This window comes from Eretmochelys imbricata, chromosome 9 (genome assembly GCF_965152235.1).
Source record: "Eretmochelys imbricata isolate rEreImb1 chromosome 9, rEreImb1.hap1, whole genome shotgun sequence".
Lineage (NCBI taxonomy): Eukaryota > Metazoa > Chordata > Testudines > Cheloniidae > Eretmochelys > Eretmochelys imbricata.
In genome coordinates, this window is record NC_135580.1 from 81527829 (window position 1) to 81543495 (window position 15667).

Genomic DNA, 15667 nt, shown 5'->3' on the forward strand with positions numbered 1-15667 from the left:
TAACAATACGTGTATTGCAGGTTCCTGCTCTGTATGCTAAACTGATGGCAGGTAACTGATGTTAGTAACTGGTGTCCTTGTGTTCTCTCCAAAGCCAACCTGCCGGCTACAATAACAGGCAGCCTCCACCATTTGGATACAGCTCTGCAGGTGAGCACAGAAGCTACAGAATGGTGGAACTGACTGGGCATGGGGCTGGCCAGAGGGTTGTTGGTAACTTACCCTTGTGCTAGGCTGACCTATGCCTCTGTCACTGTGACCTTTGAAGCTGTGTCTGCATTCCAGACAGCCCAGTCGCTGACAGCGGGTGTCGGTAATGGGCCTAACAGTAAACGTTCTAGACCAGGGGTGGGCAAACTTTGGCCCAAGGACCACATAGAAGTTGCAAAACTGTATGGAGGGCTAGGTAGGGAAGGCTGTGCCTCCCCAAACAGCCTGGCTCCTGCCCCCTATCTGTCTGACTGCCCCCCGGAACCCGCCCCCTGGAACTTACACCTATTCAGGCCCCCCCGATTCATCCAACTGCTCCCTGTCTCCTGACTGTGCCCCCCGGGGCTCAGTGCTCCCTGCCCCCTTACCATGTTGGAGCTAGCCATGCTGCCCGGCAAGAGCAGCGGGCCAGAGCGCTGGCAGTGTGGTATGCTGAGGCTGTGGGGGGGGGCCTCAGGGGCTGGGCAGGACGGTCCTGCGGGCAGGATGTGGCCCGCGGGCCGTAGTTTGCCCACCTCTGTCCTAGACAGTCTTAGATCAGCTGCACTCTCTGAAGTGACTCTGACCCAGGTGATGCTTGTAATTAAACAGTTCTCATTCCTGTTTCAGCTGCTCTCAGCACCCAACTCCCATGTCAGCAACAGTGCAGCCATGGGTCCCTGTGCCCTAGTTGTAATCCTAGCTTTTTCCAGGGAAGAACACACCCTCAGCCAAATTTCAGACTTTCCTGCATGAGCCTTTGAATGTCCCCCTCCCACCCCTGCTGTATCTTCACTCCGTGCTACATGTACACACCCTGCCTATGCACACTCACAGGAACCTGTCTCCTTTAGTTTCCTGATGGAAGATGCAGTGACAGTGTTTCAGTAGATCTCCTTCCCCGCTACAACTCTGCCCGTGCTGCCCATGTCCTTTCCTGTTTCTTTAGTATCCAGCTTGCTCCTGCCCTGGGTCAGCGGCACTTACAAGTGGTGCCTGTCCCCTTCGAGCAGGCAGGATTGCAGGCGCTGACACCTTCCTCCCCCTTTTTGGGGAGAGGAAGGTAGGGACTGCAGAGCCTGGGTATGAGGCATCTTGAGAAACTGCAGCCTTCTAATCTAGTATTCCCTCAAATAAACATCCCAGCAGCAGCCTATACCGTCTCAGGCTGTGACCTTGATGACCCTTTCCAATGAAGCAGGGCAATGGCAGGTCAATATGTGACTAAGACACCTCCAGGGAGGTTAGTGGTGGTCTGGGATTCACTAGGTATCACTCTTCCTTTAGCCAGCACTGAGACCTCTGCGTGATATTTCAAAGCATTTCTTAATTCAACATCTGATAGAGAAGGAACCTGGGATTTACCTGCTGCAGGCACCAGCCCTGACCCTGCAAGGGGTCGGAGACCAGACCTCTTGCTCTCTGAGCTAACAGGGCTGGCTAGGAATCTTGAAGACCAAACTATAGACTCTGCTGGCTAATCAAAAAGAGACATACCGTCAGGGCTTCTCAGGATCCTTTGTCTTGTCCTCCTGCTCAGAGGATGCTTCCTGGGGAAGGAAGAAATCATGGGGCTTCCTGGGGGAAGACCAATAACATGGCCAAGTGGGCAGCTGTGACCCACAGAGGGCAGGTCTCAGCAGCTCCTGATTGAATATCCTTAATCAGTGCCTGGAGTAATTGCAGCAACATCTGCCTGTTTCTGGCCTAGGGAGATAATGCTTAAAACTTGTTAGAATATCATACATGAATATGCAAGGAGAAAATGAGGGGCTCCTGGGTGAAGAGGTGGGGGTTGGGTTAGTGCTTATTCAGAGGGAGGAGTGTCACTTCCTGATCCAGCAGTACCACTAACTGGAGCACCTACATGTTACTGGGTGAGTCCCAATCCCAGACCTGACCTAGAGCAAACCTGTTTAGGTTGCAGGATCTGACGAAATTGCTGCCCAGTGTGGCCTGGTTGCAGAGTGCAGAGAAACATGTCGTCTTTCCCCGCTGGGTCAGCATAAGGGGCAGCACTAACCCTTCAGACGAGTGAAGGTTCTGCTCTCTCACTGCAGATTCTGGTTTCATCAGCTACCCTCCTATTTCCACGTCTCACACGCCCTGGGTAACGACAGTGGATAAGGGCACAAGCAGCTCCAGCAGCAGCCACTGGGAGTACTCCAGCTCAAGGCGTGAGAGAGAAAGGGAGCGGGAAAGGGAAAGGGAGAGAGACAGAGACCGGACTCCAACCACCAGTGAATACAACAAGTAAGCACGGTAGTCCGTGTGACACTGCCATGGCCTCCCAGGGAGGGGGCTAGGCTCTGCCAGATGAGAGCATGGAAGTTATTACCACACTTGTCTTGTTGGAGGAATCGGTGGTGACATGTGCGTACTAAGCTCCGCTAGGAGGAGACAGCACTGGTCAGTAACTAGAGCACAAGAACGAGAGATAGGACAGCTGGGTTCTTCTCAGTTGTTGACTTGGTATGCAGCCACATAATCTCCATGCCTCAGTTTCTCTGCTTGGAATACAGGGCTAATGACATATATCCACCTCTTCTATAAGGCACTTTGTGGTCTCTGCATGACAAGTTCTATGCAAATGCTAGGTACCATTAATTATTCTGTAGTTTCAAGATGACCGTTGAAAAGCTTCTAAACGTAACAATAATGTTGATGGGAAACTGCCCCCTTTTGCTGAGGCCCATGGTTTGAAAGCTTTTGGGATAAGGAGCACTGTTCACTGTGAACCTGCCATGCAGTGTAAACCCTTAATGACAATGGGCATTTCTCTGGAGACAGCCACCTTGCTGGAAATTAAGTGTGATTTAAGGGGACAATAGCCATGAGAGAGCTCAGTGGAGGAGGCTGCAAACCAGATAGACAGGAAAGATTAGATGGTTGCTGTTCTTTCAATGCAGTTGCTTTGCACACTCCCACATAGGGCTCTCGTGCTGTTACTGTTGTCACAAGCACTATTGATATTTCTACAAGCATCATGCCCAGCAATACCAGTAGTTCCTGAAAACATCACCAGAATATATGTATATTCCTGGCAAAGGGTGCTGCTTGCTCTGGGAACTTCCAGGCCACTGAGCCTAGCAAACAAGGCTGTTTTCTTGTAACAAAGAGCTCTTTAAAAAGACTTCAGGTATTTTGGAAGGTGATCAGGCAGGGAAGGAATGAGCATGTTAACATACTGGAATTTGTAAGGCTCCTGGAATTCTGGGGACACGAATCATGTGATCTGCTTAGCACTCCAGGCATCGTGCTAGCATTTTTAGTTGCTGTAGAGTATGTTGGCATGTAGGAGCTTAAATTGTATTCACCAGGTAGGGCAAGTTACGGTAATTGGTTAATCCCTTTTTGAGGTGATCCTTCCCAGATGATAGCTCTTTCTTTGATTCTGGCTGATTGCTTCTATTTTGGGAGTGTTCTTCTTTAACTTGTTTCCATAGGTCACAAAACAGCATTTCAGGTTTTTTCCCCAAATGTTTCATTCTTGTTTCCAATGATGGGACTTGGGATCTTTTTGAGGTGTAGTGTTCAATGTCTTTATGGAGAAGAGGAGTTATAAGACAGGCATAGGGGAGAAGAGAGTGGGAATTAAAGAATGTGTTTGAATTTTGGATATGCAGTTTTTTATATAGAAGAGGGTGAGATGTTTAGGCTGGAGAAAGGGTGCAGACCATAAGATCATGTGGTCTCTGTGTGCATCATACAGTTTCCTTGGGTGCGTGTATGTGTATTTATCTGTATTTGTGTGTAAATAAATAAAAATAGACTCAAAGTGGCAGATGCTCCATGACTTGCATGATGTAAAAGTAGCCTGAACAAAAGTACTGCAGAGTACAGTTCTGCACTAGTAGAGTGGAGAGATACAAAGACCACGTTTCTGGGCCACTTTGGTCATTTCCTTCTAGTTTATGGAAAACGTAGAGCAAGACTGATCAATGGAGAGAAGGCATGTCATAATTGTGTTCCAGAAAGACCACCTGGGCAAAGGCCAGGTCCTCTACCACACACTTATGTGTAAGAATAGTCCTTAGACTCTTATACATCCTTATAGAAACTCTAAACCATTCTCTTTAGTTGAGATCTCCTATACCTTATGTTGGAGGGGTTGGAGTGTGTTGTGGGAGGGCCAGGGATGGGAAGAGGAAACTATTATTTCTGTGTTTATTATTACAGACAGTTGCATGAATGTTTGTTGAAACGTGTATGTTGATCTGAACTCCAGTGTTGTTTCTGAGCTCTGATAAAGCAGCTTATGGACGTGCAAGGGTTTTTCCTTTTAAATATCTGTTCTGATAGTGCTAGTGGAGAATTCCAGACAAAATCAACATTGCACTTTGCCGAGAGGAGATGTTTCCCTTGGGAGGATGGGGGTCTTCATATAGGTCAGGTTGTGAGTAGATGAGGTCCTCTGAGACCCTGGGATTTCACAGGCTTCATGAACATAGCTCATAATGTATTAGAGGGCAGGCTCAAGTGCTAATGAGTAGCGTATTTTTCCCCCTCCCTCTGTCTAGCAGCTCCCCCTGCCTCACGGTACGCTTGTCTCTCCCCCAAAGTGACGACGAGCGATATCGCTATTACAGTCGGGAGCGAGGTTATGATTTTGAGCGGGATTATCGCAGGAGTAGAGATCGGAGCAGAGAGCGGGAGGATCGCCACCGGGAGCGCAGGCACAGAGAAAAGGAGGAGAGCAGTAAACATAAGTCTTCAAGACGGTAAGATTCCTTGTTGGTGCAGCACACCCTTTAAGTGGGAGTGGATCTTGGCTCAGGACAGAGGCTGGAATATCCACAGCAAACCTAACCTCTAGTCCATTCTGGCATTGCCTATGCCTGTGACATTGTCCAGTATCTGATGCTTCAGAAGAAGGCAAAATCCCATAAGTAATGCATCTGGCCAGGGGTTCAGAGCCATCCTTGGTAGGGGAAGGATTCCTTTGTATTACTGTGTATTCATATTGTACATTCTAGGGGATCTGGCAAAGCACCATCTGTAGGTCCCCCACATTGATTCCCAGCAGGGATACCGTTGGTCATGGACACTGCACCAGGAAACTCTAACTTTCCATGAAAAATGTCACACTAAAATAGGAAGAAAAACTCAGCTGTGCTCTGCTGGAACAATGGACCTGTCCACTCCAAGGGGTGTGCACGGGACGGAGGGTTCAGTCCACCAGTCTGGACCCTGGGTGGTAGGCAGGCTCTAGCTGGAGCCCCTCACCTGCCCCGGGGTGACAGCTAAAGCTGTAAGTGACTGACAAGAAAAGCAGCCAACAGCTGACGTAAGCATAACTGACAGTGTTGATATGGATACTGCGTCATCCTAACTACACCGACATAAGCTCTACGCCTCTCGTGGAGGTGGAGTTATGATGTCGACGTAGTAGGGCACTTACATGGAGGGAGCAAGGCTGCAGTATGTACACTGACATAATTATGTTGATGTAAGCTGCCTTACGTCGACCTAACTGTAGTGTAGACCAGGCCTTAGCGTTTCAGGCTGGGCTGCTTCTATGGAGGAGGGAGAATAATGATGCCTTCTCCATGTAATTGATGTACTTACTTTGAAAGTGTATCAGAAAAACCTTCTCTCTGGAGACTGGTGGTAAAATGCTGTTCTCATCTTTCAGGATGCGCATGAATTTCTCCAAGAGGTACTGACTGCTCTCTTGATGTAAAGGAAGGTTTAGAATCTCACAAGAGGGTGGGAACCACAATGAAATCCAAATTGAAAACAAATGGAAGCTGGTGCTAGTTTAATAACAATACTCCTGATACCCAAGAGATCTGATGTTGTAGTAGAAATACAGCAAATCGCTTGGCTGTACAGGCGGCATGTACTCTCTTGAAATGATGCCAAAAGCCATTAGAGTGCTTCGATAGGGAATTAGGATACAGAATGCCAACTGGAAATGAAACACAGATGGATTTTCCTCTTGCTTTCTTTAAAAGCAAGCACTCCCCCGTTTGAGCAGCCCAGAGTGCTTGGCTGAGAATTTTGTTCCACTGAGTAAATGGTGAAATCCACGTACAGTGTTTTTAAAGGTGGCTCTGAATTACAATTGCATTTTGGAGCCTAGTGCTTGAGGTTATCATGCTGGTAAGCTCTGATGTCATGTGGGATCCTTGCAGTAGGAGAAGGGGCTGCAGTGCAGTTTTCAACTTGCTTTAGGTTAGATTTAAGTCTGAAGAAAATCTGTCATGTTTAGAAATGAAGTCCCCATTTTAAATGTTCAAGACCTTTGAGAGGAAGGATGGTTGTGTGGGCAGAGCACAGGGTTGAAAACAAGCAGAAGTAAGTTCAGTTCCTGGCTCTGCCATTGATGTGTTGGGTGACTGGCTAGGAGATATCATCTGTCTCCCAGGATGCTGGGAGGCTTATCTCCCTGTGCAGAAAATGCTGTGAGATCCTTGGAGGGAAGGTATTAAGTTATCAATATGCCAAGAGTGGTTTCTTTTTATGATAATAGAACTATGATTAAAGCAAGTTAGAAACTGACTTGCAGCCTTGGGATTTTTACACAGGGCCTGTGTTCAGCAAGAGGTGTACCTCCACCACTGGGTTTGGGAATGCCAGTTATAATAAGAATGTGTTTGTGTATCTTATCTATACACATGTTCTGCGTGAAGGTATCCATGTGCTAAACTCCATGTACGCTCCCCTGGGAGCTACTCCTCTGCACTTTCTCCCCTACACAACCCTGCTACATTGGTTTGTCCATTCTCAACCTGCAGAGCAACTTCTCTTTTTGAAAAGAAAACCTGGCAGAGAAACTTTTACACTTTTGGGAAGCAGGAAAGAACCTTCCCACACAGTCCTGTGGCTTGAGACTTAGGATGGGGAAAGCTCAGTCCTGGGCCAACACCTGGCTTATCAGAGGTAGAATTGGGCTGTTTTGTCCAGTTAGGAAGTCAGCAGTTGTCTCTGCCAGTGGGATCAGTCTTTTCTTTCCAGCCCGGGTAAGTCCCAAGAGATTCTGCATAGAAAAACTGGCGTAGGTAAATTTTTCAACAGTCTCTCAAATTTATTCTTGTCTACACAGTCTGCATTCCCTCCTGCCACATATTATTGGAGCCCGGCTTTTACAAGTGGAGAGATACCAAAAATAGTTCTAGTAAAAGCCAGAAACTATTCCTACAACAACCTCTGTCAAATATGTGGCACATATTGGTGCACCATGGCAGAAAGGATTTATCAGCATCCAGCTGGGCCAACCTGCGTAACTCCCTCATGGATTTGACATTCATGAGTAACAAGAGCGTCCTTGAACAAGTGCTGATAAAAACCTTTCAATGGCATCACGTTCTCAGCGTGTGTAATCTCGATCACGTTTATTCGAGGTCACAAACATGTCATCCTTGTCAGCACCTTTTGTCGTAGGTACAATTGAACTTCTGTGGCAGTTGGCCGTGCTGACGCTTGATTCTGGTTTCTCTCCCCCTTCCCCCTCATTGCAGTAAGCAGCACGAGAGTGAAGAGGGTGAAAGCCACCGGCGCCACAAGCACAAAAAGAACAAGCGCAGCAAAGAGGAGAAGGAGGCCAGTGATGACGGCGTCGCAGAGGGAGATGAACAAGATGCTAAGGAGTAATGGCCCCCAGCTGTCCTTTAGGAGAGACTTGCTCCTTTGTGAGCAGCATGGCATCTAACTTTATTTTCCAAGGGAAGCAGAGATGACTCTGGTGGCCAGGTATTGAAATGCAATGTGACAGCTCAAACGTTAAGGCTGAACACACAGTTAAACTTGGATACGAGACAAAGTACGGCAGTAATAGTATATACAGCACTGAGCTACTCTTCTTGTAAACGACCCTAGAAGAACTTCATTGTATCAGATCCTATGGTTTCTGATGAAAGACAGCTTCAGCTGAAACTAATGTATTTAGGTAATAGGGTTTTTTTGCGCAACCATGGTTCCTTTTTTTAAAAAGTAGGACAGTAACTGCAACTTGAACTTTATTGTCCAAAGAAAAGTGTGATTTAGGTCCTCTGTGAGCCAGCTTAGAATCTGGCATCTGTTAGTGAAAGTGTCATCCCCCAAATCCATTTCTTCATAGCTATGAAAGTATCTTTCATTCATCCATGGCAGGATTGGCAGCATATGGAAAGGAACTACTTTCAGGTGTGTCATTTGAACCTGCTTTGGTCTAATGGCTTTTAAAAGGTAGGGCATTCAGAGACTTCAAACCCAACTTTTTTTTAAACCGATTGAGAATGTAGTTCTACCACATGTTATACCTGTAAATGGAAAGTCATCTTCTGTGGAAGACTGTGGTGAGAGCAGGAGTTTCTTTTTTAAATTAGTTTAGTTTGGATTTTTGGTAACAATTGAGATAAATAATCTAACACCTTAGGGAACATGCAGTTTGACGTTGGGTTTACTTATTTATATTCAGCATCACTAATATACCTGTGCAATGCATTTCTCCCCCCTAAGATCTCAGAATAAATGCAATCAAATTTCATGCTCTGTTTGATTTAGGGTTTTTTTGTTTTGTTTTAAAACAGAGAAACTTCAGTGGAAAGTGGGGGTTTGTTATGTATACCTGGTTCTTACACAGAATACTGCACTTGTTTGTGTGAATCCACAAGTCTCATTTTAAATATCTTCCACTTCTATGAATTGATATTTAAAAATGTCTTAAATCCTTCCCCAAAATAAGATGGTTTTGAAATTTTACATATGATTTTTTTGTACTGTAGTTATGCAAGTCTGAGTGTTGTGTGAAGCTTACAACCTTTAAAACTTGAGCCAGTACAGCATGATATCAGTTTGTATGCTATGACACTGCATTTGATGGGTCTTTAACTACAAAACCTGTGGGGAGCAGAATAAAGCAATTTTTTTTTGTAAATGTGGGTTTTAAAAACTTTTTCCATTGTTTTGAAGCAACAGAATGGTATGAAGTGCACACTGAAGGCACAGGAAAAAAACCCAAACCACAGTTAAAATGTATCTACTCCCTTTTCAGTGCTCTGTAAAGCCATGCCTCAACTTTAACAGAACAATTTGGCTCTGGTGATGAGATCTATTGAGTATTTCATGTTACCATTTAGGAGGCAGACTAGGTCAGTAGTGATTAGCTTTTGTGGTGGTATCTGTCTAGCTCTTAATGTACAAGAGGCCAGGTTGGCAGAGAAGCCCAGCACTTGGGAGTTCAGGCATACTGGGGAAAGCAGTACAAGGATCATTTTGTACTAGCACTGCTCTGGCTCTAGAGTGAACGCTTCCTTTTCTAGCCATGTTCATTAGGCAACTTTCACGAGGGCTGAATTTATTCATTTTTGGAGAGGAAAAGTGTTCTTACTAAGAGATGGGGGGGAAAAAGCCATACCAAGAACACTTGTTTATAGCAGAGAGGGGGTAAAAGGTATTCAGCATCTGCCCAATATATAAAAATGGAGGGCTGTCAAGTGATTAAAAAAAAATTAATCTCACTGTTAATAGAATACCATTTATTTAAATATTTTTGGATGTTTTCTACATTTTCAAATATACGGATTTCAATTACAACAGAATACAAAGTGTATAGTGCTCACTTATTTTTGATTACAAGTATTTGCACTGTAAAAAAGCAATATTTTTAAATTCAACTAATACAAATACTGTAGTGCAATCTCTATCATGAAAGTTGAATTTACAGATGTAGAATTATGTACAAAAAAACCTGCATTCAAAAATAAAACCATGTAAAATGTTAGAGCCTGCTAGTCCACTCAGTCCTACTTCTTGTTCAGCCAGTCACTCAGACAAACACGTTTGGTGACATTTGCAGGAGATAATGCTGCCTGCTTTTCACTTTCAGGTAACACTCTAAACAAGAACAGGTGTTCTCATGGCACTATTGTAGCCGACTTTGCAAGATATTTACATGTCAGATGTGCTAGAGATTCATGTGTCACTTTGTGCTTCAACCACTCTTCCAGGGGGACATGAGTCCATGATGGTTTCTGCTAGATAACAATCCAAAGCAGTTTGGATGGATGCATGTTCATTTTCATTTTCCAAGTCAAATGTTATCCAATGTCACCAGCAGAAGGTTGATTTTTTTGGTGGTTTGGGTTCTGTAGTTTCTGCAGCGGAGTGTTATTTTAAGACTTCTGAAAACATGCTGCACATCTCATCCGCTCCCTCTGATTTTGGAAGGCACTTCAGATTCTTAAACCTTGGGTTGAGTGCTGTAGCTATCTTTAGAAATCTCACATCAGTAATTTGTGTTTTGTCAAATCTGCAGTGAAAGTGTTAAAACAAACAACCTGTGCTGGTCATCCAAAACTGCTATAACATGAAATATATGGCATAATGTGGGTAAAACAGAGCAGGGGCCATACAATTCTCCCTCCCCCTCAAAAAAGAAAGTTCAGTCACAAATTTAATGAACTTTTTTTAAATGAGCATCATCAGCATGTCCTCTGGAATGGTGGCCAAAGCATGAAGGGGTTTATGAATGTTTAGCCTATCTAGCGCGTAAGTATCTTGCAATACCAGCTACAAAACTGCCACATAAATGCCTGTTCACACTGTCTGGTAACATTGTAAATAAGAAGAGCACAGCATTATCTCCTGTAAATGTAAGCAAATTTGTCTTGCAATTGGCTGAACAAAAAATAGGACTGAGTGGACTTGTAGCCTCTGAAGTTCTACATTGTTTTGGTTTTGAGTGCAGTTATGTAACAAAATCTATTTGTAAGTTGCACTTTCACAACAAAGAGGTTGCACTATAGTACTTGTAAGAGGTGAACTGAAAACTATTTTTATAAAAATATACAGTCATATGTGTTGTAACTGAAACCAATCTAGAAAAACAGCCACAATATTTAAGTTTCAAGTGGTAGTCTATGGTTTAGCAGTGTGATTAAAACAGATTAGAGTTAATTGTGTGAGTTAACTGGGATTAATTGACAGCCCTAATAAAATGCACTGAGGTGGTCACTTGGCAGGACTTAAACTTTGGATTAGCAACCAGTCTTCACAGTGCCTGTATCATAGTGCAAAGGTGGTGATCATCATCCTTAGGTAGGGTGATCTTTTGTCCTGATATTTGGGGCTTTTTCTCAGAGAGGTGTTTGTTACCCCCATGCAGATTTTTCCACTTTATCTGGTCACCCAACCCTTAAGTCAGTCCCACTTTCAGCTAAAGTGACAGGGCAGAGCAAACCAATGGATGTCATTCAGCTGCTAACCTCTCTCTCAAGTAAATGCTTTACAACGCTGAATGGAGTGGTAGAGGTACTGTTCCTATGGCCACCAACAACTGTGTAGCTCAACCATCCCAGAAAGAAATAGGCCAGTGCTAGAGTGGCTAGAGACTTAGGTATGTCCAGACTGCAGCTGCGAGGGCCTCCCAGCATGTGCTAGCTCTGCTCAACCTAGTGCATAAAAGAGCAGCAGGGCTGTTGTGGCATAGATTAGCCACCTGAGTTTGGACCAAGATGGGTCAGGTAGACTTTTAGCTGGGGGAGTGGAAGGGGTTAGTCTAGCCCCTGCTTGTGTCACAACATATACACCTGCTAGAAGTAGCATGGCTGTTGAACTGGGCTGACTGCACATCCACACCCATATGATCTGTGCACACTTATTTTAAATAACCCCCCTGACTTAATCAAGAATTTTGCCCTGTGTCTCCTTCAAATTCCTCTCTCCCTCCCCACTGCATACAGGACACTGCCTGGTGCAGTGGGGGTATAAGAGGGATGGAAGCTGATACAGAGCATGTTCATACCTGGGTAGGCTTTCTCCTTCTCCGTGCCCAGCCCTCACATTGATTAGCCTCAAGGGAAGAGGATGTGGAATCTCATGAACAACAATTACTGCTCTAAGTTCCACTTGCACCCTAGATCAGTGTATGTTTCTGTGGAGATGGGGCCAAACTCGTCCCTTTCCCATTAGATGGAGCTACTGTCCCAGTGAGGGAGACGCTCTTGGTCTTGTCTGCAAGAATTTAGTGTCAGGAGAAGAAAAAAATGCTTGTTAGCTGATAAGCATATATAGATTTTTTTTTTTTTTTTTTAACAGGAGAAACTTTGCAGAATCCCAGCTCCTGGCCAAAGTAGTTTGTAACCATTTCACATAAGTATGTGCACCCTGTTTGCCTGTTATACACAGTGGGTCTGTATCTGCCATTGTTGTAGTCAGGATGTTGAAAAACATTTTGCATAAAATTTTCATAACTCAATCTTGACAACATAGTCCAAAATTATTCCAGTATGAAACTGGTGTAGAGTCAGAATCTGGCTCAGTGTATACACTAATGGATGTACAGCTCTTAGTGTTAAACACTAGGACCAGGTAAGAGAGAGGATGAGTTTAACATTTGGAAAGAGGCATTTTGCCAGAGCCCTCTTATCTGCTTACCAAAAGGAAACATATACACTTGCCTCACTTGAAGAAAAGCTTTTGAGGTTAATGCAGGGAGCCAGGGATGATTTAGCAAGGCCTCAAGTTCTGTTTCACAGCCAGTGGAACCTTTGGCAAGTCATTTCATGTGGTTCAAGTTCCCTACCTGTAAAATAGGGGTAGTGGTAAATGTGGTAAGTACTTGGATAGCTGTAGCCAAGGACACCATTGGTTAATAGGTACTATTTGATTTGGAAACGTTTTATACACTCCTCATATTCACTACTATACATCACTACTAAAGGTTCAGGCCAGTGGAGATGCAGGCCCAGGTCATCTTCAGCTAGAGCAGCTCTCTTCCTGGGAGATACAACATGACAAGCTTATTTCCTTCCTCTGGCAGAGGCCAGGACAGTCCCTGTCTTGATCTAGAACAATAGGACTGTTGGAGAAATATCCACTACTGATCAGGCATCCTATTTTCAAACCCTCAGGTCAGAACACTCACCATATTTTTCTAGTCATTTTAGAATAACTTAAAGGCATCAAAGCAATTCAACATTTATTAAGACGATTCTACAAGTTCTTGTGTGCAATGCAAACAATATGTACTAAGACTTCTTAGTGATGCTGAAGGCACCTTGAAATAAGATGAAATAATGGTAAAATCGCAATGCCTTTTGCAGCATCCCCTTCATTTAAAAACCTATCCCACCACCACAACAGCATGGCTGTTAATAAGGGACAAATGTTACAATAGCAGTGAACACTGCTCTAAGTTAATAGTAACTAGGCTTTGAATGATTAGATGATCAGTTATTGGTATGCATCCACTTCACCATACCCACACAACCTGATGAAAAAAATATTTCCATTGGTAATAAATTTAGAGGCAAAAGAAGAAAAATGCTGCTTGATAAATCTGATTTAAGGATATTTACTTTGTATATCTTGACACCTGATTGACAGTTCGTGTTGTAATGGTTACAAAGCTAACTTTTTTAAATCAGTATCTACTGTTTAATAATTCTTACCCCTTCATAATTTCCCATCAATAAAAAATTAAACCCATAATCTTGCACAACTGAATTTAAAATTGATTAAAAATTTTAAACAGTTGGCAGAATTCCCTTTTTTTTTTTTGGTAATTGACAAGCCTAATAATCACTCAGATCTAACCAGACATCAGAGCTTTGTATTGTCCAAGGCTCTGCTTATGTGTCTTTGTATGGAAAAGACCAAAAAAAAAAAAATCTAAACACTCCTGAAGTTCTGCATTTCCTTCATTTCAGATGGAGGCAGAGTTAATCATACTAGTTTTTTCACAGGCACCTTGCTGACTGAATTTTTACTCCTGCTGTTCAACATGTCAGGAGTAAGAGGCCCAGAAGTCCAGCTGGCCTAGAAAAACTGCAGTCTAAATCCACAGTAATGTTTTATCAACTGAAGAAAGGGGCTGCACAATGCATCATGGAAGCTTTCATGGGAATTAGATCCTGAAGTATTTGCTCTTAATGACTTCTGATAAGAGTCCTTACATACAACCTTTAGCTAATAGCTAAAAGCAAGTTAAGTCACTTGGTGTGTAAACTATTAATCTAGCAAGGAACAGAAGGCTGATCTGCTGTAATGGCTAATTTACAGGTAGCCAGCTCTGTCCTGCCAGGCTCTGCTTAAAAAGTGGGAACTCCTACTCCATTATGTTTTTTAAAAGAAATTACTCTAGCTAGTATTTTTACAGGAAAAGATATAATAGAAATGAAAGGAAACTCATTTCTTACAGTCCATGTTGGTCAGAATGAAAGCTGTAGAGAGCATATTTAAAAGGGTTTTCTGTTTTAACAGTGAAAGCTCTAAACCATTGCTACTAGGGATTAGAATTAAATGTAATATATATAATAAATGAAAATATTTGAGGAATAACTCCTATATTCTGAATTTTCCAAAAAGCCCAAGTTATCAATGTTGAATAGCAGCTATATACCTCAGGCTTCAAAATTCTACAAAAAGGGTTAGGCTTGGAAGAATCCGACACTCTATGTCACCATACACACACACAAACTGACAATATTTCCAGCAATAATTGTAATTTACAGATAAGCCAAGTAAGAAAAATGCTACTTGAGAACTTTAGCGTACATCTACACAAAAAAACAAATCTTGGCAGAGAGTTGCAGAGCCTGGGGCAGCTGACTTAGGCTCACAGGAGGCTAAAAATAGCAGTGTAGGAGTTGCCTGGGGTCTGGAACCCAGCAAGGTTGAGAAGGATATTCTCTTTGTATATTTTGACATGTGCTGTTGACAATTGGTGTTTACATGGTTTATAAAGCTTTAACTTTTTAAATCTGTCTACTGTCATTAAATTATAAGCCCTTCCCCTACTGTCCTGCAACTGAAAGATTTTAAAAAGCTTAAACATCTTATCTGTTGAAATTATAAAAAAAAAATTAATGAAATTAGGCCAAGCCTAAATCTACTCCACAAAGATCACAAAGCAAAATGGATACTGTCCTTTTGGAGGTAGTTCATTTCACATACAGCCGTTGAAGTGTGGCTGGAGGTGGTGGTATATAATTTGGTCATGTCATTCTACCCAATTCTTAGCTCTGCTGGGTGGGAGGGAAAAGTGGTGAATAGGAGAGGCAAAAAACATCACTTTCAGACTATCAAGAAACTACACATAAAAGTAATAGCTTTACTTCCTGGGGGCAGACTTTTCTTGGGAATAAGTGGGCCCGTTATGTTCAGACGGCCCATTTCTACATGATAAAAAGATGGTTTTTAGTAAAATCACAAGGCAAGGAGAGCAGAGTTGAGGAAGGGTTAGAAATACAACAATTTACTGAACTGGCACCAGCAGTAAGGATTTCTGCACAAGCCAACACAATGCATTAGCACGAACAGGATTCTTAAGCTACCTGACAACAAAAGGGTTGAAAAAATACTAGACTTCTATGGGCAAAAAATGTAAACACCATTGGTAATGAACCATTTTATCGGTCCACATACTTAGAGTTTTATTAGCGGCTTTTAAAAACAGATACAAAATGACATGTCCAAGTACACCAGCCAACAGCGACCCTTGACCAGTTTGTGAAACGTTGCTCTTATTTTAGGAGATTAGGTAGGTCTGAGT

General features: G+C 43.2%; 1 protein-coding gene across 6 annotated transcripts in view; it reads left to right on the forward strand.

Annotated features, from left to right (window-relative positions):
- LOC144270649 (uncharacterized) overlaps positions 1-9049 on the forward strand; it is a 34334-nt gene extending 25285 nt beyond the window's left edge. For 4 of the 6 annotated variants that reach the window (XM_077827266.1, XM_077827262.1, XM_077827264.1 and 1 more), the window contains 4 exons: positions 95-150; positions 2250-2442; positions 4710-4910; positions 7653-9049. In XM_077827266.1, the coding sequence (XP_077683392.1) occupies positions 95-150; positions 2250-2442; positions 4710-4910; positions 7653-7785 (583 nt within the window). In that variant the 3' untranslated portion in view covers positions 7786-9049. Of the gene's footprint in view, positions 1-94; positions 151-2249; positions 2443-4709; positions 4911-7652 lie in introns of those variants that run through there. The other 2 variants (XM_077827263.1, XM_077827267.1) reach the window with 2 other exon arrangements.
- Positions 9050-15667: the final 6618 nt, after the last annotated feature.